The sequence below is a fragment of the Silene latifolia genome, chromosome 10 (assembly GCF_048544455.1).
Source record: "Silene latifolia isolate original U9 population chromosome 10, ASM4854445v1, whole genome shotgun sequence".
Taxonomy (NCBI): domain Eukaryota; kingdom Viridiplantae; phylum Streptophyta; class Magnoliopsida; order Caryophyllales; family Caryophyllaceae; genus Silene; species Silene latifolia.
Window position 1 is genome coordinate 22,397,458 of NC_133535.1, and position 27,250 is coordinate 22,424,707.

At 36.9% G+C, this 27,250-nt stretch overlaps 4 protein-coding genes across 7 annotated transcripts in view; 2 read left to right on the forward strand and 2 right to left on the reverse strand.

Moving 5' to 3' along the window:
* Positions 1-2,125, reverse strand: part of LOC141607279 (DNA repair RAD52-like protein 1, mitochondrial) — a 31,776-nt gene extending 29,651 nt beyond the window's left edge. The window contains exons 1-2 of the mRNA XM_074426636.1: positions 1,770-2,125; positions 288-325 (exon numbers count right to left, since the gene is read on the reverse strand). Of these exons, the coding sequence (XP_074282737.1) occupies positions 288-325; positions 1,770-2,125 (394 nt within the window). The remainder of the gene's footprint in view (positions 1-287; positions 326-1,769) is intronic.
* A 5,098-nt stretch (positions 2,126-7,223) lies between these two features.
* On the forward strand, positions 7,224-17,290 carry LOC141605356 (CLP protease regulatory subunit CLPX1, mitochondrial-like). Its single transcript, XM_074424078.1, has 15 exons — positions 7,224-8,268; positions 8,967-9,025; positions 9,204-9,295; positions 9,405-9,484; positions 10,057-10,107; positions 12,063-12,137; positions 12,319-12,396; positions 13,239-13,295; positions 14,219-14,289; positions 14,387-14,486; positions 14,680-14,784; positions 15,560-15,622; positions 15,919-16,041; positions 16,287-16,436; positions 16,891-17,290. The coding sequence occupies exons 1-15, from the start codon at positions 7,483-7,485 to the stop codon at positions 16,963-16,965; spliced, it is 1,965 nt and encodes a 654-aa protein (XP_074280179.1). The 5' UTR covers positions 7,224-7,482; the 3' UTR covers positions 16,966-17,290.
* Positions 17,291-17,791: 501 nt separating this feature from the next.
* Positions 17,792-22,079, forward strand: LOC141605358 (uncharacterized). The gene is made up of 3 exons (XM_074424081.1): positions 17,792-18,036; positions 18,789-18,963; positions 21,824-22,079. The coding sequence occupies exons 1-3, from the start codon at positions 17,904-17,906 to the stop codon at positions 21,915-21,917; spliced, it is 402 nt and encodes a 133-aa protein (XP_074280182.1). The 5' UTR covers positions 17,792-17,903; the 3' UTR covers positions 21,918-22,079.
* LOC141605357 (putative beta-1,3-galactosyltransferase 8) lies at positions 21,999-26,308 on the reverse strand. Of its 4 annotated transcripts, none has more exons than XR_012526330.1 (10): positions 26,018-26,237; positions 25,006-25,231; positions 24,582-24,646; positions 24,295-24,488; positions 23,827-24,084; positions 23,635-23,722; positions 23,389-23,514; positions 23,155-23,264; positions 22,369-22,677; positions 21,999-22,084 (listed from the first exon to the last, which is right to left on the reverse strand). XR_012526330.1 is itself a non-coding variant. In XM_074424080.1 (9 exons), exons 2-9 carry the CDS (start codon positions 25,243-25,245, stop codon positions 22,529-22,531), a joined length of 1,230 nt encoding a protein of 409 aa, XP_074280181.1. In that variant the 5' UTR covers positions 25,246-25,290; positions 26,018-26,308; the 3' UTR covers positions 22,179-22,528. The 4 variants fall into 4 exon arrangements, 2 of the variants coding, with proteins under 2 accessions (XP_074280181.1, XP_074280180.1); XR_012526332.1 differs by having other exon boundaries at positions 25,006-25,290; positions 26,018-26,225; XM_074424080.1 differs by lacking the exon at positions 21,999-22,084 and having other exon boundaries at positions 22,179-22,677; positions 25,006-25,290; positions 26,018-26,308.
* Positions 26,309-27,250: the final 942 nt, after the last annotated feature.

The window sequence follows — 27,250 nt, forward strand, 5'->3', positions numbered from 1 at the left end:
TGTCATATATTTACAATGCATATTTTTCGCTACCCCATATTTTAACTCCTGGCTCCGCCCCTGGTACTCCCTAAAGAGGGAAATTTGATATTTACATCCTGGCAGTAGGAAACATTGAAAGTGCAGAATAGCGATATACCTATTTAAGGAAATAAAAGCTATTCTAAAACTATGCTAGACTAAGAAAGTATTTACTACAAATGTACAAGGGAAATGAAATTATATAAGCATAAATAAATCTAAGGGTTCAAGTGTGCGGATCGTCACACTAAGCACTGAATCAATACCTGGAGCATGTAAATTCATGATGCGATTCACAATATGCCTGCGAATCAACAAATAATGCAATCATAAATAAATTGTACATTCTATACCTCAAAAAATAAACCTGAAAACCCATCTTATAACTGCCACAATTTCCTAGCATCTACTTCTTCCCTTTTGAAGTTTTGATGAATAAATAGTAAAAGCTACCGAGTAGATATTTAATACACTACCCGACTACTCCTATAGAACTAGTACATCATTAGCAATAACATCATGATCAAATTCAATCAGAAATAGGAAAATCTACAATGAACCACTTTATTAGCTTGTATGTTTGTGAATAGCCAGATAAGACACCTGATAAAAAAGATGTTCTAAGCGAGCCGAAAGCTACTTCACCCATGCTAGAGCTACTTAACCTCGTTTATTCATCCAAAATTGCCTCATGTTTACCAAACTTTCCCTCTTATACATTTATACATTTGTATAACCTTCAGGCTCCACCCCAATCAAATGTAAAACAAATGATCGGGATGGATGAACTAGTGTTAGAATCGCACATGGGCCTGGGCCGCACCCGTCGAGGAGGAGAGAGTGTCCAGATTACTAGTCCAAGGAGGTTTCATCCCAAAACCAATTGGCAATGGGAGGAGTAGCCCCTTCGGTTATAAGTTGGATCACTCTTCTCTATTTCTCCGATGTGGGAGACCTACATGTGATTCTTCACACGCCCCCTCACATGTAAGGTCTCCTTTCGATTAGTCGACAGGAACGCCGCAATTTTTCGAACCTGTTTCGTCGGGCGGGAACGTCGTTGCTTTTCGAACCCGCTAAATAGTGGCCCAGTTTTTCGTCGGACGGGAACATCGTCGCTTTTCGGATCCGTCTTCGCCTCACAACCCAGAACTAAACCTTGGGCTCTGATACCATGTTAGAATCGCACACGGGCCTGGGCCGCACCCGTCGAGGAGGAGAGAGTGTCCAGATTACAAGTCCAAGGAGGTTCCATCCCAAAACCAATTGGCAATGGGAGGAGTATCCCCTTAGGTTATAAGTTGGATCACTCTTCTCTATTTCTCCAATGTGGGAGACCTACATGTGATTCTTCACAACTAGTGTTTTAAGCTCCACAAAATGCCATGGGAGAAGAGCTAGTTCCACATAATGACATGCCTTGGTTGAAATAATTAGCCTGGTCTTTGATATAGGTAGTATCTACCTTCTCTTCCACCTTCACCCTTTGCCCTCTCACAATCGGTTAAACAAATATAATCATGTGGGGTCGAATGACAAGTGTATGTGGCAAAATATCCAATATTTTAATCGATTGTGAAAGGAGAACAGAAGAAATCGTAAAAAAGAGAAGGTGGATAGTATTCTCGACTAGTATAAAGCGGCCTTGCACAAGTAATTGTGATTTTCCCAACACCTTTTATTAAAATAATCTCACAATGAATAAAAAAATCATAAAAAATAGGAAAAAAAGAGAGAACAGAAAATACCAAGGGATATAATTAATGGAAAAGTCGTCTTCAAAGCGAACACTAATAAGAGATTTAGGAACTTTCTTGTTGAGTTGTTTCAAAATTACAGACAAGGGTCTACTAATTCCTTCTGTGGGTATCTCATAATTATCATCTTCTTCTTTTTCTTCCGGTTTTGCCCTTCGATGTTCCTTCTCCTCCTTATGGGCAGTTGAAGAGGTGGAGTTGTAAGCTGACCATCTCTTCTGACCAGGTGAGATCGGGCAAGGGTTGAATGGGGATTTCACTAGAGAAGTTTTTGTTATTGATGGTGAAGAAGTAATGGCGGCTGATAATCGTCGCAGGGAAGATGTTCTGAAGATTATAGACGCCATTGTTAGGTATTCAAAGCTCAAACCTCAATGTTGGACTATTGGAGGAGTAGACAGGCAAGGGACAAGGGTTTATGGAATGAGAAGTTTGCAATATTAGAATAATTTCATTAATAGAACAAAATGTTTTATTTTCTTTGGTTGACTTTATTTCAAACAAAATACGCAACAAAGGTACATACTCCACCGTTCCGATCATTGGTATGTTTTATTTTCTATTTTTTATGAGAATTATTATAATCACTAATGTTTGGAACGGTCGAGTATGTAGAGAAATATCATGATCTTTGGTTTGTTTTGCTTAATTTATCGTTTATTTTCTTTAACTAAATCTAATTGTAGGTAATTTATTTGCAAACTATAGTCATACGTTGATTAAAGATAATTAAATAGTTGTGACGGAGGGAGGGACTATCACAGAAACAAAAAAAAAATGATATACAACAAAGTCAGTTTGATTCCCATGGTTTGATCCAATATGATGGACTATGTTTGGTAGGCTTATTTGTGCTGTGTTCTAGATGCAAAGGTGGAAAATACCAAGAAGTTATGAGAATTGCAATTGAATGCAGAAGACTTGATAAACTCAAAGAGGGTATCATGAGGAGTGACAAATTGACAATGCTCAAGGATGTCTGGCATACTTTATTAATGTCTCACACTCCTACGGTAATCAGTATTTAAAGAATCCCATATATACTAAATGAATAGGAAAAATTGAAAGTTTCCCGCCTAAAATATTTCCCCTATTTTGATATAATTTGTTATTTTCTTTCCTATTTCAATATATTTGTCTATTTAAGATTTGCTTTTAGGTTTTTGATGATAAAAATTTCGTTCTTAGTAAGATAAAATGGTAGCTAAAAGATATGTTATTTAAAAAAAAAAGTTATAAAACAATATCATTAAATCTGTGTAAAAAACTTTTTTTTCATTAAAATACACATTTCATGTTATGAATATTACTTAAATTGTTTTTTTTCTCTCAAATCAAAAATACAATGATGAAAATCATTAAAAAAATAACGACTTGTACGTCAATTTATACTCAATAAATATAGTATACTAAGAGATAAAATTCTATAAACACCGCGCATGCATTGCACACAAATACTATCGTACAACCAGTTGTATAATAGCATTGTACAACCGCCTCGAAGTTGTTGAGCTCTTATACAAAGTTATTGAGTAATTTTACAAGTTATTGAGCTATGTTACGAAATTATTGAGTTTAATAATTATTGTATTAAGCTCAATAATTTTGTACCGTAGCTCGATAATTTTGTTAATAAAGCTCGATAACTTTGTAACAAAGCTCAACTATATTAAATAAGTTGTATATACAACCAGTTATATAATACATTAAATGTGCATTGCACGGGGCCTATACTAGTTATTTACTATTTTTATTCTACAAACCATGTAATACTATCATAAATACATCCTACAGTATTATACAATACAAAAGCCCTATTACTACCCACTAATTACCCATATTATAAATACCAATTATTAATTAATTACCCAAATCAAAACCCCCAAAAGTTAGGGTTTACTATAAGATAAGGAAGGTTAGATCTTGACTTACAAGGTGGAAAGGATGAGGAATAAAGTGAGCAATCCCCTAGAGCAAGTTTGAATCCCATGTAAGTGTGTTTGTGGTGGTTTTAGAGAGAATGAGATGATTTGGAGTGAGAAGGAATATGATAGAATGAATAAGGATAAGGGTTCAAGATTTCCTTATCCCGTATTCTGATTTAGCGCCACTCGATTGAGTGACCAACCACTCGATTGAGTGACATCCACTAGATCGGGTAAACGCTTTACTCGGTCCACTACAGCCATACTAGGTGTAGTCTAGGTCACACTGGGTCTAGTGTATGGTCATACGTACTTTCACTCTCGAGTACATCTTATCTGCTCCGATGGTCTTCTCACGAATCCCAAGGTACATTTGCGGGTCCCAAAAGGTTCGGGTATTACATAATTGTTCTGATACTAAATGTAAGATAAAGTTTATGATTTCGATAATGAAATCAGTCGTAAGAATCAATATAGACTTGAACTAATTCAACCCTAATACAATCAATAGCCGGAATAAAGGACTAACCTTTGGTCCATGTCTTACAAATGCACTCAATACAATAATAAGAAGTATAAATTGATTGATTCTCCTCTTTAACCCTTCCCTTAATGTTTCTTGATGATGGAGGAAGAAATTGTCTTTCACCCTTTCACTTTTGATGTACGTATGTTTTATTTTTTGTCAGGATTATTGATCATTATTATTTTAACTTCCAGTATATATATAGTATATATGATGATAAGGTACATACCTTTTCGCATAATCAAACCCGAACGTACCTTTTGGTGAAAGACAACTTATATATTAGGGTAAGGTAAGAGGGAGTAATAATTCCTGGACTTTAATTACATTAATCGAAACCGATTCATCACGATGTCGTTTTATATTAAAGTCTCGTGATTTCTATATGAACTTAACTTCTATTTAAACCCGCAACACATAGGCCACTCGAATATTATTAAATATTCTAACATTTTCACGAGCTTCATCAAATATAACTCGATTGAGATTGAACCCTAGTTGAGCCTTAAGATTAGCTTCAACAACGTCTCACCAATTCTCAGGCTTTTCCTTTAAGTAATAGGTAGTAATGTTCACTTTATGTCCCTTAGAACAGTCAATAGCAAAGAAACATTTTCTCAATTCCACGGACCCAAAGTAATCAGATCATTTGTACCACCATGGGTAGGTGGGACTAACGAGCAAAGTGACAAAAAACATGCTAATTACTCCCTCTATTCAACTCCACAAGGCTATTATCTCTTGTGCACACTATTCACAAGCGGATATTCAACTTCAATTTTCTCTCGATACATAAGTGAAAATATATTCATGTGAGATCTTATTTGATTCGTCTTTAAGAGTACATTAAAAATATCTAACTTTTATAATTTTTGCAAATACGTAACTAAAGATATTTGCCGTGTAAAAGCCGCGTTGGCAAACGTGATAAAGCATAATGACCTTGTGGAGTTGAATGGAGGGAGTATGATGGATTGGTTGCTGTTGTTACTTGTTAGAGTGGTTGATTTTTAAACGGTAAAAAAATATGGGTGTTGGTTTACGTAGTACACAATTTACTCATTACAGTATACTTATAACCACAATACTAGAGATGACAACGGCTCCTGGACCCTATCCAGATCCGCGAATCCGGACCCTGATGGGTAGGATATGGATCCTAATTTTTCAGACCCCGTGGATATGGATCTGGAAAAATTGGATCCGCCGGATATGGATCCAACGTTGGTGTGGCGAATATGAATTTGGATCTTATCAGACCCTATCCAGATCCGGTCTATTGCCATCCCCACACAATACCCCTCTCATTTTCTTTCCACATTGTATTACATAAGAAAAATAAGAAAAACAATCAAACATGAAGATCAAGAACTTCGAGAATACCCCCTACCACTCATCACCAACCCCACTACCACCAACACCACCCTTCTCCTGCCCACGTACCCCCCCCCCCCCCCTACTGGACCGCCACCGCCCTTTGCCGGCGAGCAGGGGCGATCTTTTCTATACCATCGACCCTTTTCCCCACCATCGAACAACTTCCTTGTACTTCATCACCTCTCCCTCCACTGGCGACATCACCCCTCCCCTCTCCGCCGGCGACTTCCTCTCTCCACCTCTGTCGCCTTCTCTATCTACCCCCACGAACCCACCTTCTCCCTCTTCTCTCACAGCCAATTACTACTCTGTCCATCCGCGACCCGCGCTGCCCTTAGCCATGCCGTCCACTGCGACCACCAAAGGCGCCATTAACCGTCACCCAATAACAAAGAACTCTGAAACCCTAATTAGAAAAAATAAAAACCTGGAAAAAAATTGGGAACAAAATATTAATTTGATTGATAATTATCAATTAACAAATTAAAACAACAAATTACATTTAAATTATCATTTATAATTGAAAATTTAAATCGATTTGAGAAGTTGTGTGATTAGTAATTGATGGAATTTGGTCAAGAAATTTATCTCTCTACATGGGTATGCTAATGGAAAAAAAATTATGCAAAAAGTAGTGAATTTAGTAAAAAATGTATTGCGAAAATAAATTACGAAAAATATAATAACAAACTTATTTTTTTAGCCATGATAAAGTAGGAGGCCACTCTCAAATTTGGGGAAAAATATGTCTATCTCAAGTTTATCAATGTTTTAGCGGAGTTCAACCGTCCCAATTAGTATATTCATAATCATGCTAAAAGAAAAAAATTGTTCTGATAAAAGATCCACAAATATTATCTTACAACCAGTTGTATAGTAGCATTGTACAACTGCCTCAAAATTGTTGAGCTTTTACACAAAGTTGTTGAGCTATTTTACAAGTTATTGAGCTGTTTTACGAAATTATTGAGCTTAATAATTATTTTGTTAAGCTCAAAAACTTTGCATCATAGCTCGATAATTTTGTTAATAGAGCTCGATAACTTTATAACAAAGCTCAACTACATTGAATAAGTTGTATATACAACCAGTTGTATAATACATTAACTGTAAAAGATCGAGCCGAGTCTAAAATTTGAGGAAATCTATACAAAGCGAGATCGAGCTCAAACTATTCGAGTTTACACTGAGCTAATGGTAAAATTATCAGTCAGACTCACCAAAGTCTTAAGACTATGCCACATGTCCACTTCAACTTTCTAGTAACTTTTATTATTTTTCTATTGCTCGGATTTATATCAGCCTCCATACATTATCAGTCAAACTCACCTCAAACTCTACTTTTCCATTTCACTTTTTTTTACAAATTTTAAAAAAAATGACACATGAGATCCACTAATTGGATAATTTCTTTGAATGTGGGGTTAAGAATCACCCAAAGTCTTAAGAAACTCAATTTAAGACTTTGTTTGATTATTGGTAGCATTGAGTGAGTATTATATTTTAGATTTACCAAAAATTTTGTCTCAAGACTACCAATAATCTTACCGTAAGTCAGGCTGTCGTCTCAGTTACCCACTTACCCCTCTTAAAATTACCAACGGTAAAAATACGAGCACATTGTAAAAGCGGGAAGTTGGGGAGAGTAGATACACAGAATAATCCAAGTCCCCCATTAATCTCTGGATGGCGTCGCGAAAAACACTCTTGATGATGTCTTCAATCTTCCCCTAACATTCACCATCTTCTCTCTTTCCTCTTCTTTCGCTTCTCCATTACTTCATCTATAAATATACCACCATCAATTTCCCCAAATCTCTACCTTCCGAATTATCCTACATGTTTAATTTTGTCCTCGATTTTTCCGATTTTGAAAATGTCGAGCATTTTTCGATGGAAGAGACTCGCCGTCGCTGCCGTCAAGGCCACGCGCCGCTCCGTCATCTGCGCCGGTCACCGCCGCGTTGCTCTAGCCTCGCCGCCGCCGGTTTTCAGCCAGGAACGCTGTAAGTGGGGCGGCGGAGCTGGTAACAATGACGGTAATTATCGTCGTCAAATTAGAGCTGAGGTTAATTGTCCTAGGTGTTCTAGACATATGGATGTGCTTTTTACCAATGGTAACGGTAATAATAGTAATAATGTAGATGTTCAGGCGGTTAGTGTGTGTCCTACTTGTAGATCAGCTTTTTACTTTTATCCTTATAAAGTTGCTCCTCTTCAAGGTAGTTTTGTCGAAATCGCGAGCAATAGTAACAATGATGATGCTAAGGATAAGAGTGACATTTTTGATAATGATGAAAAAATTAAGGATATTGAAGAGAGTAATAATAGGATTCCGCCACAATTTTGGGATGTGTTGAAGAATTCATACATTGTTGGTGGAGCTGGAGGTGGAGATGGTGGTGGGGAGACTCCGGAGAATGGAATGACGGTGCATAGGCCGCCAATGCCGCCGTTTATGCCTGGGGTGCATTATGCTAGGGGTGCTGGGTATGGTGGTCGGCGTGGTGGTAAGGGTGGAGGGAAGCGTGGTGGTGGGAGTAATAAGGCAGAGAAGAGTGATAGATGGGGAGGTGCTAACTTAGGGAAGGATTTACCGACACCTAAGGAGATTTCTAAGGGGTTGGATAAGTTTGTTATTGGTCAACATAATGCTAAGAAGGTTCGATTTTCCTTCTTGGGTGTTAATTTGATGCTTAGAAAGAGTAGCTGAATATATCTGATTTCTTATGTGCACTAGAATTCCTAGATGAGTTGTTTCGTTGTTTATTATGATGAGGTTTATACTCTGTGTAGTACTTAGAAATGGAATACTTGATTATGTAAACTTAGTGAATCACTGAATCTCGTGTGCTTGCAGAATTACAATTACCCATTGCTTGCTTAGTTTTAGTCTGAAATACGCCATTTAAATTGTTTGTATGTTGAAGTCGATTGAGTTTGTTTTCTGCATGGGTATCAGGTATCTTAGTATTCCATTACCTTAGTGCTTAAGTAAGATGTACGCAGCCTTACCTTCACGAATGCTAGGTTACTTAAACTCGTTTAGAAGTGTCCTCTAATTGTCGGACTCTCCTATTTCTCTGAAATATTGCGTGTCCAGACTCCAGATATCATACCATGTTAGAGTATCAAGTGTCGGACACGGGTATGCAAGGGAATAAAAAGAGTCGGAGTAACATAGCATGAATGGAGAGAGGGTTGGCATTGAAACTGTCATATAAACATATACTGGTGGACTTGTGGTGGAAATTGATCCTTTCTATTCATTCTTAGTAGGGGGAGGATGGGTGGGGGAGGTAGGCTTTTTGTTAAAACGTTGAAAACCTGTTTCTTTACATAGTAGTTCGCATTTTGCAGGTCCTTTCTGTTGCGGTACATAACCATTATAAGAGGATATATCATGCTTCATTGAAAGGGTTTGTCTAATTGCCATCCTGATATATCATAGTTTCTTCCACAAAGATTGTCTTTCTTATTGACCGTGCAAAATGTGTGCTCTGATGTATTAAGACGACTTAGTTGGATTCATTAGTAATCTTTGAATGGTTTTGTTTTACTATGTGTTGTTCTACACTTATAAGGGTTTGATACTAGATCAGAAGCTCAATTGCCTGCTACCGACATTGAGAATGATGACGTCGAATTGGAAAAGAGCAATGTCATATTGATGGGTCCAACTGGTTCTGGTAATTTTTGTTTATTCCAAAAGTTTTGTGCTATACATAACTTTACATTGGGAATATTTTTGCAGCTCTTGTTTTCTACATAAGCTTTAACTTGCCTATTGCAAAACAGGGAAGACATTACTTGCAAAAGCACTTGCTCGTTTTGTGAATGTACCTTTCGTGGTTGCGGATGCAACAACCTTAACACAGGCAAGCTTTCTCTATCTGGCACTTTTTTCCATTGGCATCTAATGAGGATACGAAAGGGTGAAAGCAAGTAACATTAATTAACAGTTCAGCGGCGGCTTGGACCTTTATAAATATATTTTCGTACAATATGCTTGTATCACTGTTATTTGAGGATCCATGAATAATAGGATTTGTAAGACCACAACTCTTCTCTTATCAAAGGTAGTCAAAGAAAGTAAAATTGTTTTGATCTTCATGGCTTTATTGTAGGCCATATATCTCTCAAAATTGGACCAAGAACCTGATAGAAATGAATGCACTTCTAAATGTTGAGTTGTCAAACTAGTATGCACATAAGATACATACATGTATTTGACTAAAAATATCTTTTCCGGTCTATGTTGAATGCTGCGTCATGCTATTAATGTTATCTTAATGGCTGCTTGTAGTCAAATATCAATGAATTAGGGTATTAAGATGTAGTCTTTTACACCGAGTTACTCAACTAAGTGTTATATTCTGTATAAATTGATTCTCTGGCGCTTTAGACTCTTGCTAGATTCTCAATAGATGTGCAATGGCTCTCTTTGCAGGCTGGGTACGTTGGAGAAGATGTTGAGTCAATATTACAGAAGTTACTCTTGGTATGTTATATGCCATATGCAGAAAATCATTATAAATTCAAGTACCTTACGTTTGTCTGCAACTGTTGTTGATGATGCCATTTAGTATATTTTCATTACATAAATCTTCTGGTACTTTTTGACGGGAATCTCAGTACATACATGCATAGGGAGGGAGCAGTATTACTTTTATGAGCTAAAATTAATCAGGCAGTTTATGCAATTGAATTTTTTGACCTACGAACTATGGTTTTCTTTTCGAGTCTTCCTCTGTTATATTGAACCACTATTACGAGGCTAGAAGGTTGGCCTAGCTGCAGGCTGAAATTGGTTGGAGGTTTTATGGTGAAAAGAAAGCTTTGTGTTATTATGAACACAGATTACATCTCAGTCACTATACAGTAAAAATATAACAAATTCCTATGCCAGTGAATTCAGTCTAATTGGTTGAAGTTGTGTCTAATTATAATTCATACTTCTTAAAAATAGTATTGGCTTGGGTTTGTAGTGGACAACCGCTGAACAACTTTAGTTTGCATTTCCCTAGAAGTCAAAGTAGGGAAGTCAAAGTCTCCTTGTTTTGGCTTGGGAATTAAAATTCATACTTCTTAAAAATAGTGGAGAGCTGCTGAACAACTTTATTTTACATTTCCCTATGAGTCAAAATCTCAATATTTTTTGGCTTTGTAATTCGATAGGATAAAGCAAAATAATCTGATTAGTGAGAATGTGTCTTTGGAGAGGGCGATCTGGAGAGAAATAATTCATGTTGGGGATGTAGTTTGAGTTTTGGATCTTTGCTTACCTTTTCCCTATTCTTTTACATAAGACTAATTACTCTTTAACTTGTATTATTTTACCAACCTCTTTTGCCACTTTAGTTATTGGCACCTATTTGGCCACTTTAGTCTTTGGCTATTCACATTTCTCTCTTTTTTTTTTTTGTTTTTTTTTTTTTTACAACGTACTTGCTCATTCGTCGTTATTTGATTTTACTTTTGTTTTTACTACACTTTTGGCTGTACTGGTGGAATCATGTCTACTAAACGGTTTCGGATGATGATTCATGTTAGCCGACCCCAAATTATGCAGGAACTAGGTTCCGTTGTTGTAAAGCAACATAATTCGATATTTGTATGCGCTGTGTAGCGAAGTGACACTTGATTAATGCAATTGTCTACACAACTTTATTGTGGGTGATCCGATTTTTTTTGTGTGGATCCAACACAATGGCAAGTCTGCGTGCCTGCATACAAATTTTGAGGCACTGGGTAATGTTGTTGGTTTAACTTTAAACAGTGTTCTAGCAGGATTGACCCGCTCACCTTGGGGATAATGAGCTGAATAACTTAGGAAGAACCATTAATAGTTTCTAGGTTGAGCCCTCTAGGACCATTTTTTGCTTACTTTTGAGAATTTATCAAACTTGCCTTTAATGAATTTGGTTGCAGTGATGAAACTTACTGATTGTTGCTGACTATCACTAAATTTGTGGTGTTGATTTTTACTTATCTTAACGTTGTTTTTTCTTAACATTGCTTAACTTTGCTGAAATTTACTGGATCTTGGATTCTTGGTGGACTTTATCCACTTTTGCGCAACTTTGCTGTTATTAAAAAGTTAAAAATTATCATATTTGATTTTTGAGGATGTACTTTAGTGTTTAGACTCTGTGAGGAGGGCTGAGGATAAGAAACTTGGAAAGGACCGTGGTGATGTGTGCTTTATGGCAAAAAATTTTTTACTAGTATTTTTGAAAAGGTAATGTTCATTAGGAGAGCTCTATGGCCAATAACTATGCAATTTTGTACGCCTGATTATTATTATCTTAGCGTACTACTCCGTATTAATTATCCCTATGCTTCCTTGTGAGCTTTGTCTCAATTTCAAGTGGTTCCTTCAGTTATTCTGCTTCTATGTGTTCTGTGATGCAATTATCTTGGCTTTTTTTTTTTTTTTTTAAAATTGATGGATAGGCTGCAGACTTCAATGTTCAAGCAGCACAGCAAGGAATTGTCTACATTGATGAAATCGATAAGATAACTAAAAAGGTTCCTAATTTTCTCTCTCTGCCCCCTTTCTCTTTCCATGAGATTATGTGTCGATTAGTTTGTTCTTACACTATAAAGACAGGCAGCTTTTAATAACTAACTTGTTTTCTTATTCTCGTTGTCCTATTTGTTTCTGAACTAGAAAAGTTTAGAAAGTAAAAACATCTTGTTTCTTTTACAGGCTGAGACCATGAATGTTAGCAGAGACGTCTCTGGTGAAGGTGTGCAGCAGGCTTTGTTGAAAATACTTGAAGGAACTGTGAGTGATACACAGTGTTTTCTTATTTGGTTACACATCACATGCAAGTCATTCACTTCTGACTATGGATTTTTGTTTGTTGCGATTTCTTAACATTCACTTATCGTTTCAATGATTAAGCTGCTAGTAAGGTAAAGTATTTTGAGGCGGACACACACTTGTTGACTGTTTTTCCTTCTTGTACAAAATGATGACCTAACTTAAGATCATACGTTATGAACTGTGGTCATTATTCAATTCAATAAGCTTAATCTGAGTCTAAATAGGAGCACAAGAATTCCTCAAGAACCAAACTATGAAAGGACCAAAGTCGATCCATGTCAATTAGCCTGAATGTTATATTTGGGACCATGCTATGTTTACACGTCATGTAAGACCATGGATTACATGTCCGGTATTTGAGTAACGATATATAATGTAGCACCACACAAGAAAGGTCACCAAAAACCCTCTTCCCTTGTGCCCTTTTGACAATTGTCTAATTGGCGGTGATCATAGGATGGATATATGGAAATGTATCCTATTTGTACCCTGAATAGTTTTGGTTGGGTTTTGAAAATTATGGTTAAAGCTGGTAATTTGTGCGTGGTATTAGTAGCTGCGATAAGATTAGGGCTGCTTTATGCCTGGGTTAAAGTGTGATAGAGTCATGCTCATGAGTTTATTTGCGGGGAAGAAAACTAGTGACAGCCGACTGACAGTCGATAGGGAGCTGAAGTAATGTGAAAGTAGATTGGCTGTAATGAGCTGAAGTTTTTCTACAGTATGGAGTGTATGCATTCACTATTGATAGTGTAGCTCTTCAAGACTCACTAATATGTTTCATATTTGCTTTTTATTAGATTGTGAATGTCCCTGAAAAGGGAGGGAGAAAGCCTCCTCGCGGAGACCATATTCAGGTATTTTGGAGCTTTGTGCATCAGTATTTACCTATTGTCATTGTCAAACTCAATATTTGATGGCTTTTTCAATAGTTCTTATGTTTCATGATACTCTGTATAAGATTACATATATTTTTGGGTTTCAAAATATACCCGGCCTTGAAAAAACAGCGATCTTCCCCCTTATCATGCACGTCCTTTTTGTCTCTTTTCTTCTATCTGGAATCTCATTATGTTGATTTTATTTGTTGAATTTTGTGGAACTGAGATTCTGTTTTGTAATTTTTTTTGTCACTTCAATCAATTGTTATGCTTGATAAGGAATTATCACCAAGGTACTATATAAGTTGGAGATGGTAATTCCCATAGGAAGCGATATTTCATCCATGGTTGCATACTTGCATGTATTAGCTATTGTTTGCCAATACTTGAGTATCTTTGCTTGTCTCAAATTACCCTCAACTCGCATCTGAACCCTTTAGTATGTGGGGTTTGGGATTTTCTCAGGCTTCAGAATATAAAAAAAAGTTTAATTGTTGCTTATTATCATACTCCCTCCAATTCTAGATACCCTCCCTATTTCCTTTTCCGTTAATTCACAATACCTTCCCTATCTCTATTTTTGGTATGTGTTTGTCTGGTCCAAATTTAATTGTATGGTGGGCTAGTGTGTTCTTGTGGTCCAAATTTAATTGTATGGTGGGATAGTGTGTTTCCTTAAATTTTGTGCATAATGGGAATGGGGAAGGTTATTAAGAATTGGAGGGAGTATTTGTTATGCTTCTCATTCAAAGTTTTGCATGCTACTTTCTGTCTTCAGTTGACCTTCCCTTGGGTGTGCTTTTTGATTCATGACTCCATTAGGTAAATGCACTGTATTCTTGCTTTAATCTGTTTCAGGCGCTTAAATTTTAACCTTCAGTGTACATGGTGATTCGCAGATTGATACAAAAGATATTCTATTTATCTGTGGTGGTGCTTTTGTGGATTTGGAGAAAACAATTTCAGAAAGGTCTTATTCCTGTCTGATATTTTTGAATAATGGAGAGTTTGTTGGGACAAAAGAAGGTTCCTCTTATACATTTTCTGATTAAATTTCCTGTTACTAGACGACAAGATTCGTCGATTGGTTTTGGAGCACCTGTACGAGCAAACTTGCGAGCTGGTGGGTCAAGTAGTGCTGTGGTGGCATCAACATTACTTGAATCTGTGAGAATTTACTTCTTTGCTTTTTTGGTGGATTTTCTTTCAAATAGGAACTGCACTTTCAACACTCCAGTGCTTTGCCTTAGAACATACTTAGTTTACGTGTACTTGCAATCTGTCATCCGTTTTTATGCGATAAACATCAATGGTGATTTTAGATTGTGTACAAGCTGAGAAGCAAACTTTTGGTTTCCAGGTAGAAAGCAGTGATCTTATTGCATACGGGCTTATTCCAGAATTTGTCGGCCGTTTCCCTATTCTGGTCAGTCTGTTGGCATTGTCTGAGGACCAGCTTGTTCAGGTGACAATTTAACTAAGCCAGTTACAAGATTAGAATTTGCTGAAGTTCTTTATTTTCTTCATGTCTCTCCAGTATTTTAGTACTGAGCATTAGGGTCCCGTTGGCTAGCTCCGGAAATTGTGTGTATATTTACAACAGTTGAGTAAACTTTGTTAGTAATCCACTTTCTGGATTCCGTCTTCTGTTCTTAAAAGGAACATGATATATATTCATTTTTTTTCCATATCAATTCTAAATATACTTGTTTTACCAATACGGCCGTACCTTTCTTCCATGTGAGATGGGCTGTGTTTCAATGGATGTAACCTGAATTTTAATGTCATTTATTCCATGATAACTATATTCCATAAATAGATAGTGGAAAATGTAGGTGAGAGATTGAAGTGAAATGTAAATGTAGTCTCTATAAGTGTGTTTATATTGGTTGGGGATGAGCAATTTCTGTAACACTTGGGCCACCCCATTCCATTTCTTTCCTTGCTACCAAACAAAGTTTATTTTCTTGTGGTTGTGACTTTTTGTCACATCCAACTTTCCAAGTAGCCAAAAAAAACAAAACCAATTTTGTGTGCATTCATGAACTTTCTTGGACGAACGTTGGGAGAACTAAAAGAAAAATTTGTTGCTTGGAATAGCCTCTTGTTGACAGAACTTTTGCGCACAGATAGCAGGGGCTTTCTCGATTCAACTGTGTGATTGTTATGTAGAAATATGAACTGAACTGTATCATGCTATTTTTAATGGCTTATTTGCTAACCGTGATTGTGTTTTATAGGTCCTCATGGAGCCAAAGAATGCTCTTGGAAAGCAGTACAAGAAATTGTTCAGCATGAACAATGTAAGGTTTTACACTTCTACCTGTCTATTAGTTTGAATCTGCATTTTCATGAATAATAATGCGACTTGCATTATTTAATTCCTCTTAATATGCTATCTTCTAGACTGGAAATTCATAATCTTGATTTTTCCTTGTATTGATGTGTCAAAAGCTTTTCAAAAAACTTATCCAAGATGGGTTTAATGTTAGACTAATCTATTAACCCTACAACCAAATGAAGAATATGTAAGATTTTGGGTTGGTCCTATATGCGAGATCATTTCATTCAAGACTTACAGCTTTGACATCAAATATAGGTGAAACTTCACTTTACGGAGAACGCTTTGAGGCTGATAGCCAAGAAATCTATGGTCAAGAACACCGGTGCTAGAGGTTTACGAGCCCTTTTGGAGAACATACTTACGGAGGCAATGTATGAGGTACTGACGAATGACAAATAAACTCATCAACTAAAGTGTTCTTTTTGTCCCTTTTCCTTTTTTGGGTTTTATTTGAGGAACGAGGGCAAAATTGATGTCGATAGTTCAAACCAAGGTCATGAGTACCACACTACCATCCATCATGACTTTATGGGCAATCTGCTACCAGTTGCAACTTTGAAGTTCTACTAACCCAACATTTCTGATGCTGAAGTGATGATGACCCCCTGTTTCTTCTTGTTTAGATACCAGATGTCAAGATGGGAAGTGACTACATAGATGCAGTTGTGGTGGACGAGGAGGCCGTGGGTCCCATTAATTCTCCTGGATGTGGGGCCAAAATTCTTCGTGGAGATGGTGCACTTGAAAAGTACCTGGCTGGTTCAGACCATGAAGTATGTTTAGAGTCATCGCTCTTATTTAAAATTGCAATCTGCTGTTCATAGATTCTTGTAATACTGGGTTAGCTTAAGGTTTCTAAATACGGGTACGCCAGGTTGTTGTATAGGACTATAGGAGTGTCTCATGTCTCAACAAGAAGACCAGAAACAGTAACTCTAACAAAAAACTCTGCATATATATAAGACATGGATTTTTACATGACTCAAGCTGATAATTTATAATGGTGACAAAACATATTATAGTTGAGCGACTCAAATATGCCAGTCATGATTATAAATTATCAGGTCGTTACAATAAAATTAGAAGAACTTCAAGTCCTTCACCTTCTAGGATTTTGTTACCTTTTGGCCGCCGATCTCATACACTACAATGGTCGAATAGGAAAGTGGGTGATATGTATTTGTCACAAGTCTGTCAACTGACATCTGAATATTTGATTCATTGCAGGAAGATGCCTTTTCATTGGCTACAGAGTTTGAAAGGTCGCGAAAAGGGATTTTTACAAGAGGTGTGACCGCATGATATATATGTTGATGGCAAACCTTGTATTCAGTTACTGTATTCTTTCACCTCATTCTTATAGTAGTTGCTTGACAAAAGAAGATCAATAAGATACGACTCAGGATACTATGATAAGTAGGAGCTTTTAGTTGTCGCGTTTGGAGGCATATTTTAAAGGCATGCTGTCATAAGAGGATAGTTGTGTTTTTTCTAGAAATTTTTTGTTACTTAGCTTTACTACCTTAATGTATCCCGTACCCTGTATCCTGCATCATGTATACTGTATACTGCATATTGTATCCTATATCCATTGATTTTGGTAAGTTCCAACATTCAAGCAATAAAAGTCTCGTGCCTCTGATGTAAATTATGTTCAACATTCTCCTGCAGGAACACTGGGTGTGCTAAATTTCGTCGGTTTTTCTTTCACGCTGTAGCTTTTGTTCATAACAATAACATGTCCCACTGTGTCCTTCCTCTTCTCATTAATTTCAATCACTTTGCCATTTAGCCTGTTTATTTTAACAAAAATAAAGCGAGAGTTTACACCAAGACGATAATTTAATGACGACTTCAAATCCGAAAAATTAAAACCACAGAAAATGATTTACGAACGAGTTAAAGTCAATGACAACTTTTAACATTAGTTAGCAGAATTCACGTTAAATTAATTAAAATTTTTTCAAATACAATCATCCTACATTACTACCGTATAAAACAACTTTATAATACCTGATACGGATTATAGTAGGGCGTAACCGAATGATACCGAATCTCGGTACCATTGGAGTCCATCAAAATAATCTCACCAACTGTAGCTCATACAAATATGTGTGTTTTCCACGACAGTAATAAACTACGAGTACGAGTCAAATCGGAAAGCAAAAAACACAAAAAAAAAAAAAAAAAGAAAAAAACGTAGTAGAAGAAAGTGAGACGAAAGGTAAGAAGGTAAAAAGATGAACGGCGGAGAAGACAAGGGACTACTGTGGAAGCTTCCAGTGGTCAAAGTCAAAGATATTGGCAAAGTCGGGCCGGGTTTCGGTATCGGCGTCGGTTGCGGACTCGGGTTCGGTCTCGGTCTCATCGGCGGTAACTCCAACTTCCCCTCAAAAACATTTATTAATTCAATTTTGTTGATTAGTTTGTTTTAGTTTAATGTTTTAATCAAATAAAGCATAATGCATTAATTTGTGTTTAATTAGCAGCTGCAGTTGTATATAATTAGTTTCTTGTATGCTTAATGATTGCAACAGTAAAGGATGTTTAATTTGACTTTTGGATGATAGGAGAATTATGGAGGTAGGGTATGTGATATGTAATGTTTTGTTACTCCCTCCGCCCCAATCAATATTTTATATTTGCTTTATTTTACGCTCACATATTAAGGTAAACGTAAACTATACTGGACAGTGGGAGTGGAGTAGATGGTTGTAGTAAGAATAAGGTAATAATAGTATAATCTCGGGTTAATTAAGCTCAGAGCTGTGCGGCGGATTATTGCTCCAAAGATTTGTATACTTCTTATTTACGAGGTGAATGAGTTGGTCTCACTTATAAGACTGTCTTTTATAAGTTTTCGTAATTCAGAATTAGGCGTGATGATTGTATTGTCCCTTCTCAAGCCTTTAGTACTTTGGAGTTTCCGGCTTTTATAGTGTTATGTCTTGTTTAAGATATTTCGTAAAAGGTTTGTTCCTAGAAAGATCATTTGGCTTTTGAGTTTCGAGTCCTTATAATGGTTTTATGAAATTAAATTCTTCCCCATTGTTAGTATTTTTTATACCGATTTTTATTCAGATAATGCTCTACTAAATATGTTTTTCAATGTTTTCAATCTTCAGGTGCAGGCTTTGGTCCTGGAATACCTGGACTTCAATTAGGTCTTGGAGTTGGTGTTGGATGTGGTGTTGGTGTAGGTTTCGGATATGGTGTTGGCAAAGGTGTTGCGTATGATGAGAACAGGAAATACTCTAATGTTGGGAAGCCTCCTTTTAATGGCTCATATGTTCCTTCTCAGTAAGTAGCTCGTACTTTTAACCGAAATCCGTTTAGTTCTTTTGTGCTTCCAATATGTTCTTCTGTCTGTTTGCGAATCTCATGGTTTAGTGTGACTATGTGAGGGCTGCTGATGTTGTTTTTCCTCGCGAGCACACTTCTGTGTTAAACTCACATTACGTGTATGTTTTGATGTGAATGGTTGAATCTCTAGGGTTTTGGTGTCCAATAAATTTTTTAAATGAAAGCTTGCAAAAGAGCCTTCCATGCTGAAAAACTTTCATTATTTTGGTTGAATATATGAAAGATAAATCTATCTGAAAGATGAGTGGATGGATTTTGGAAAATGACAACAATAAATAGCTATAATTCACTGCATGTTTTGAGTGGTGTAAAATTCCTCTCCAACATCCTAAGACAGTTAAATGTACTCCATACGAGTGTAATTCCTGCAAAACATGTAGTAGGGATTTGAGAAATCTAGGGTAAGTCATAACTCATAAGTGATAGTCCTTTTAGAAATCCCCACCCAGATTTTCAGTCCTCGCCATGGAACATCAACTTCAAGTCATCATGTCAAACTGATGCTATTGCGGAATACAATTTAATGGTGCGGAAAAATAGGATTTACAATCTCTGATAAATGCTCTGCTTTGCATCCAAGTATCCAACACAGTTTTCCTATTACAAGACTATGAAGCTGCTTGCTTCTCTCGGTCCTTTTATTCGGTCAGAGCCGTCAGACAACGATCAAATCCTTGTACTGTAACTCTGTAAGCCTAAATTCAGAAATACATTGCTCACCCAACCCGCCCCACCCCACCCCCCCTCTCCTTATCCTCAGAGCATAGTGTTTAGCCATTTTATCTCATTAAGTACTGGGCTGCGGTCTGCCAAAACCTGCATGAAGCTCTTTCTAGTATATCCTTATGAAGTATCCTTCTGAATCTCGTCCATGGTGACAAAGAAGTGTCTTGACGTACAACCCATTGAATTACTCTCCCTCTTCACACTCCTTTATATTTGATGACCAAGCTTTTTAGAGATGCTATGTAATTCATCACTATTCTTATTGCAAGTGAGAGCATCACCATTTAAGGCATTAACCTATGCTACACCGACTCGGCTTCATATGTCTGACACGGCTATTTGATGAAGTGTCAGTGTCCGACAGATTGAACTGTCAAAGTATCAGCCATTAATTTTATCATTTTAAGTGACCTGGGGTATAGCATATTCAAATTTCATCTAAGTAAATGGCGATTTTCAGTATATAAAGTGCGATAAAATCATTAAACCAACTATTATAGTGCAACTCCACCTATTTTGCAAAAAAAAATATTTTGGTAAAAATTGTTTTGTTAAGATGGAATTTGTTAATATTACTCATGGAAAATAGATAAAACCTTAGGACAACAAAGTGGAATAAGGTGATTACAATCAAGGCTCAGAACTACACTATCCACTTCAGTATATCCATATTCTTTTATCATTGATAGTCATGACTCGTGGTAGATGATGGGATAACTCAAGTATTTTGTGTAGTTGATGGTGGGTGAAAGGAATTGAGATGCAAAATGAAATTCACCAGGGTGGGGGAGTGATGTTAGATTGTTCATGGGGTCATTTTTTAGTGGGGTTGTTATTTGTTCCCTTTGATTATCAGGTCACTCACGAGTTTAAAAAAAATCTTATTAGGAAAAAAATTGCTTACATAAAACACCACTAATCAAATATGCATAACAAAATATGTGCCGCCGCCACTGTTACAGTGGTGAAGGTGAATAATTTTTTTTGGAAAACACTTAATGATGAGATGGAGCTAAATGATCAGTTGATGGAGAAAAAGAATTTTCTAGATTAGTGGAATGTGTTTTCACCTCTCTTGGTCAAGGTAGTAATTATGTTCCCCTAGTAGGAGTGGATCTGAGACGGGTCTAATCCTTGAGGCTCGAGGCACGCCTTAGATGATCAATTATTCAATTTGTTCAATTTGGTCCCATAATTATACAACCTTGGATTTTGGATTACCTGGGTTGTCAAATGTGTGTGTGTAAAATTCTAGAGCCCAAGGGGTTTTTGAACATAATTTCTGGTTACATATACATAAAAAATGGGCGTAAATATCTTAGGCCGGGTTTGGATACCTAAATAGGAGGGAAAGGGAGGGTAGGTGGAAGGGGGGAAGGACAGGGAGAATGGAGGAGGTGATTTCCCCTACAAATATTTTCTTTGTTGGAGGGGAAATAATTTGGCTTGGAGGAAGGAATGGAGGGATCCAATTTTCCTCTCCTCTAAATCCCTCCACCTCCCTTTTGCTTGCTAACCAAAGGATTTCTCTTCCCTCCAATTCGCCCCCTTTCTTCCCGCCAAAATCCTCCAATCCAAACACACCCGTAATCTCAGAGCAGGTGGGGTACTGGTATGAGTGGTACCAGAGTAAATTTATACTCCTGGTTTGCTGGCCATTGAACCTGAGTGATACGGAGTACTACTGAAAGGAAGTATACAACTCCCTGCACATTCACTGACAAAAAAGTGTAGCATGTTTTAGGAGCGATTTACTTATGCAGATTTTGTAAATAACTCCGGTGGTGACAGCGACACACTTATGCCCATTCATATAAATTTTTGTATTCAACTCTGAAGGTGACACGCCTATGCAGATTTTTGCATTCTCGTGTCTAATAAGCCCATTAAGAATCTTTGTATGCACTCTGCAGGTTTGTTTCCATCAAATGGAAAATTTTATCTTTGTGGATTGTAAATTTGGGGCTAGGATTTTGGACAACCAAACAAATTGTTAGCGATCGAATAAATGTTAAGGACTTTATTTGTTGCATTGGCCCAAGTGCTCATCTTTATATGTTTCTTTTTTCAGGGATGAGATTGGTGCACTCGTTGATGAGCTTGTCATTAACACCAAAAGGCTGGTTGTTGTTGCGTCTAAGGAAATCGACAAATGGAGACGATAGACGACCAGAGGTGTTCTTAAACTTCTTATCTATGCTTCTAGGTGAAGTACATGTAAATTATTCGATTTATCCCCAGACACAAACAGCAAATACTAAAGCATATTCGCGATTGGTGAACATACATAACGGATTAATGTCATTGCTCTTACCTCTATTTCTACACATGACTTTCATAATACTTTCTCCTTTCGTCGTGCATCCTCAGATCCTTGATTGGCCTAAGACAATAGTATTGTACTAATATCGATTTAAGTCTTGATGTTGGAATGAAATTGTAGCAACTCGGTGTTTGCACTTCTGTCTCAAAATATGGTCGTAAAAACCTTCAAATCTTTACAATGCAGTTGTGACTAACTGTTATGACCCAAATGTATTACTATCTGAATCTAACGTGTTCTCGGGTTGGCTCGGGAAAACCAGTGTGCAAATTGCATGCCTAGAGGGGTCCTGCAATATAGATGGCCTTAATATCTAATATTATTGTAGTAGCTATGATTGAAGTCGCTGTGTCCTATATATGAAACTGTTATGGATCTTGTCGGTTCGTCTGAAGGGAAAAGAAAACAAATTGAAAGGGGAAAGGGCACATTCTACAAAGTGCAATAGGCAACTTAGAGATCGACGTTCCAAACGGCAGCGTCTCCTTCACCGCAGCTATTATGCACGTCTTTCATCCGGTCAACAGATTTGCATACTCCACTGCACGACCAGTCGAATGATGCTACACATACATTTCCTGCCTGTGTTTTCCATTCGCAGTCTGTCATAATTGAAAGCATTAGCTCAGAAGAGAGTAGCCTTAACATGGGCGACATGTAGACCCGGAAAATAGGCATTCATGTCGTGTACAAGTTGGACAAGTCAATACTGGGTAGGTCCTTTTGGACGCGGTTCAGCTACAGGACGGATCAATCAGGTCAGATCGGAGTATTTGGGTATGATTCAGGCCATGGCGATAAGGGTTTTGTTGTTTGTTTTGCAAACCTAGGTATAGACTTAAGTGGGTCATTTCGAGTCAATTTGTGACATTTTGGATCCAACTTTTTTGGATTAGTCGTTCTTGGTCGAATTACTCCTGATCAGGTCAATATCGTGTTCTTGCCATCTATGCGTCTCCGGCTCTCGGGTTTGCTAATATTTTTCAAGTCAGTCGGGACTCGGGTCCGCTCCGTTTGCCAAGTTTAGCACTATGTCTATGTAGTTCAAATAACAAGCCATGTTTCGACATAGCATGTACCTGGAGGAGTTCCGCAGCACATAGACCGTTCATCCACGTGTTCCACTTCTAAGCCAATCAACCAGGCGCCAAGAGAAACGTCTTCATTAGCGTAACGATGCAGAATCGGCCTGTGATATATTGGTTATAATTTGTTAGAAATAAGGATAACTCTTCATTCTCGATGAACCTGATTTTGTTAACTGAGATTACTTTGGAGAAGTCTGTAATATAAAGAACATGTAAGACACTCACGCATTTGTGGATATATAAGCTGCAAGATCCTTGGATATGGCGTATATCTGTCCGGTAGCGTGCCTGAAATATTTGTTCCCCTCTTCTCCAAATTTCCAGAATTCGGGTTCATGATACTTCACGACCCTGCACATAATATCATTCAGCATCATTCACGCACATTCAGTAATACTTGACCTGACAGCAGGTGAGGTTTGTATCGGGTTATTAGGGTTCAGTGTATTGAAGGAGTTGTTAGCAACTCACTTATTGGAAAGAACAGGTCCAGACTTCATGCAACCGATATAGATCCTGGGTTTTGACTTGTATCTCAACAAAGTCGTGGCCATCGAACCTACAACAACATTGCAAATCAAATATCTGATGTCAAAAGCTCTGCAAATCTAAAATTCATCTCAAAAAGCAGAAATTACTGCTGAAAGTTTGAAAGTGACTAACCCAAGTTCAGGTGAATATCATCATCCACTTTGACATAGAAATCTGCATCCCAAAGGGTAACAGCAGTGGAGAAATAAAGACGCGTCTTGGTGGAGAGTTCATGGTAGCCTTCGACATGGTTTAGCCGCAGGAAATCTTTGTATTCTTCTTCTTCAGAGTCAATTGCTTTGTCTAGAACACCTCCTGGTGTCGCACTGTGTCCTATTACAAATCGAATGACTATGCCCTTTTCTTTCTCTAATTTCTTTAGTTTTTCCCCTGCATTTTTGAAATAACGGAATTCAGGCGCAAAGCATGCATGAGCGTAAAAATGTAGAACTGATGATTTAAGACAATTGAAAAAGGATGTGTCGATTATTCATTTCCAAATGGAGTCAGAACTCGTTTTTATCAGTTGTGAATAACAGTCTCGAGACTCTCGAGCCAGTTGTCATCATGGGTTGTTTAAGAATGATATGGATTATAGACCTGTAGGCATCCAAGTTTGTCTGAGGGAGGATCTCCTTTTTTTGCTGCTGAATGCTGTGTTGATCCCAATCACCATAAAAGCCTTCTGTATACTCTGATTAGAAGCTCTTCCAGCTGAAATTTCAGCCTCCAGTCGTCTATTTTCCGCTTCTGCCAGTTTAATCTCCATAGCTGAGATTTTTCTATCCAGAGATCTGCCAGTTTGTTTACGACAGTTTGAATTATACATTCAGAACTCGAAAGACGAGATATTAAACGAGAAAAACAAAAACAAAGACTGTACTTACTGAATTGCTTGGTGCGTCTTCACAACTTGTCCCATCATATCTGCAGATTTGCCATCAACTAACATCTAATCAATTCATAAGAGCACAAATTAGAGAAACTTTTAAGCATGTAACGGAAATTTTAAGCCGTAAAGTTAAATCAACAGTTACAGTCTATGACAAGGCAAATAGGCAAGGAAGACGGAGATTGTTAAAGAGAACTCGTAATGAGAACTGTGTCGACTGGCTGCTACTTTACAATATGACAGCACAAATGATTCTACTATGACCCAGAAAACCATATTACGAACCAAAACAACAACGACGACAAAACCTTAATCCAGCATTCTGAAAAGTACCGATAAAAATGAAGCATAGTTAGATTTGCTTATGAGACTTATACCAAAAACCAAAAACAAAACTGACAAAAAACCAAAAAGCCAACCCGTTTATTATGATCCGAATCTTGACCCGTTCTGGTTAGGGGAAATTTATCCAGCTTGACATGGTTACTGATGAGTGAAACCTGATTTTTGACTTCAGCAGTCTGAGGATTCCAACTTTGCCTGGTAAGAAGTGAACCAGCCAGAAAACTGACTATGCACAGCAAAATCAGAGCTTTACCAGAAACAGCCTTTGCTCTCATTTTCTTTGAGTCGATTTCGAGTTGCCTTACACAAACCATCACATTTATCGTCAGTTCAATTCGACTAACGACCTTCTTTCTTGCCTGCAACAGTTTTTCACCTTATATAACACTTAAACAAATTTTTCAAGTAGTTTCTTAACCATATACACTATTTGTAGTATGCAATTATGAAACCTATGACATTTATAGACTTAGTTCAGTAATTTGGCTCAGAATTCGACGAAGATATATTCGTCTTTATATGACATTTTCAGTCGATTGAGTGTTTTCTTCATCCTAGTTATGTTTAACTCTTTGTCATGTTCTTCATCACGGACAAAAGGCCAATGTATATATTTAGTTCATTGCTAAAAATAGGTCATAATATAGGTTTATATATATGGAAAGTCAAATAAATGTCACATAACTCACATTATCAAACACAATTGCAGTATGATTAAGACCTTTAAGAGTTAAGTACAACGTATCTTCATATATACAAGTGGCGGATCCGGGATTTCCGCCAGGATTTGAAGTCAGCGTGGCGAAAATGTTCAACGTAAACTTGAAAAAAAATTCAAACGCCAGCAGGGGCGATGTCATTGATTAGTTCACATGACTCGAACTCAGTTGGATACAAACAACCAATAGAACAAGTAAACAACTCATCTTGTTGTTTAATATTTTGTCACGACATAATTTAAGTTCGGTTAATATAAATCGCCACTAAAAACCATCAAATTTTAACCAAAAAAAAAAAGAAAGCAAGCTAACATTTCAGGAACTACAATAAATCAAATCAAATGATTAGTTTCTACAAAAAAAATACCTTGTGATAGCTGACATATTTGGCAATACTTGCAAAAGCAAAATTGTAGATACTACACAAACGACAAGAGATATAGTTTTTTTTTTTTTTTTTGGGTGACGGACCCAAAATTTTATTTGTTTAGTTTTCGCTAATTTTCATTGTTTCTGTAGAATTCATCTAATATCTACCAAATTATGATGATTTTTAGCAGTGTAGTAGATGAAACAAATTAGTAAACAATAATTTGTTTAGCAATTTTTAGCTGGCAGTTTACTCATGTGCTTTCCATGGTCTTAACAAACAACTCCCAACACTCTTCTTATTTTCAGTTACTTTTTATCTACAAATTGTCAGTAAAATTAGCTCTTTAATTAATTAAATTGTGAAAATAAATAAATAATAGATGTTATCATTACCATTCTTTTTATGATATGAAATGTATGAGTTTAGACTCATGTTGGTTGACGATATCAAAATATTACTGTCCGAATATATAATCCAATAAAGAAGGAAAATTATATGGCGCTGCTTGGTGGCACCAAATCTCGATAACACCTTAATCTTACCAGCCTCTCACATGCAACATATACGGATACTACGGTCCCCATTTATAGTCACTTTCCCACACCAACCTGAAGTCCTGAATACACCCTACAAGCTCAAAACTTTTTTTTCACAGCTGAAGTCTCCTATAATACGATTTTATTGGTATAAACGGCGTTTTCTGATAGGATATTGGTCATAATCTACTGTTAGCATATTGCATTAGCATATTCACTTTATTCATGAAATAATTCTAATTATCTTATCAATACTATATATTAATTCCAGAAACCAAGGAACTTTAATGTAATTAAAGAAATTTATACAAATTAATTATACTATATAGTTTTAAATCACTAGCACCGTGTGATGAACCCAATTAAGGGATCTCAATGCAAATATTATATAGTTTGGGTTAAAATTAAATTATATAGAAGCTTGATAATTTTCCTAAACATTTGTAAGAGACTAAAACATGGTCAATTTTCTTAAAATAAAATAATGGGTTTTTCTATATGGTAACCCCGAACTTTTTCAGATCCCACGTGGTAACCCTGCAAATCAGAAAACAAAAATGGTAACCCTGTAGTGCATTATTATGTATTACCGTAACCCTTAACTAAAATTCCGTCAATTTGCACCGTTAAGTGCTGATGTGGCGTGTGACGTGGCTATTTGGTGTTGATGTGGCGTGTCTTCCCTCTCTCC

Excerpts from the sequence above, each read along its gene's own strand:
- LOC141605356 (XM_074424078.1), top strand. The coding sequence starts at position 7,483 with ATGTCGAGCATTTTTCGATGGAAGAGACTCGCCGTCGCTGCCGTCAAG. Across the intron at positions 9,485-10,056 it reads ATGCAACAACCTTAACACAG|GCTGGGTACGTTGGAGAAGA; the intron begins GCAAGCTTTCTC and ends CTCTCTTTGCAG. Across the intron at positions 14,785-15,559 it reads CTGAGGACCAGCTTGTTCAG|GTCCTCATGGAGCCAAAGAA; the intron begins GTGACAATTTAA and ends TGTGTTTTATAG.
- LOC141605358 (XM_074424081.1), top strand. The coding sequence starts at position 17,904 with ATGAACGGCGGAGAAGACAAGGGACTACTGTGGAAGCTTCCAGTGGTC. Across the intron at positions 18,037-18,788 it reads CGGTCTCGGTCTCATCGGCG|GTGCAGGCTTTGGTCCTGGA; the intron begins GTAACTCCAACT and ends TTCAATCTTCAG. Across the intron at positions 18,964-21,823 it reads GGCTCATATGTTCCTTCTCA|GGATGAGATTGGTGCACTCG; the intron begins GTAAGTAGCTCG and ends TTCTTTTTTCAG.
- LOC141605357 (XM_074424079.1), bottom strand. Across the intron at positions 24,085-24,294 it reads ACAAACTTGGATGCCTACAG|GGGAAAAACTAAAGAAATTA; the intron begins GTCTATAATCCA and ends TCAAAAATGCAG. Across the intron at positions 22,678-23,154 it reads GTGCTGCGGAACTCCTCCAG|ACTGCGAATGGAAAACACAG; the intron begins GTACATGCTATG and ends CAATTATGACAG.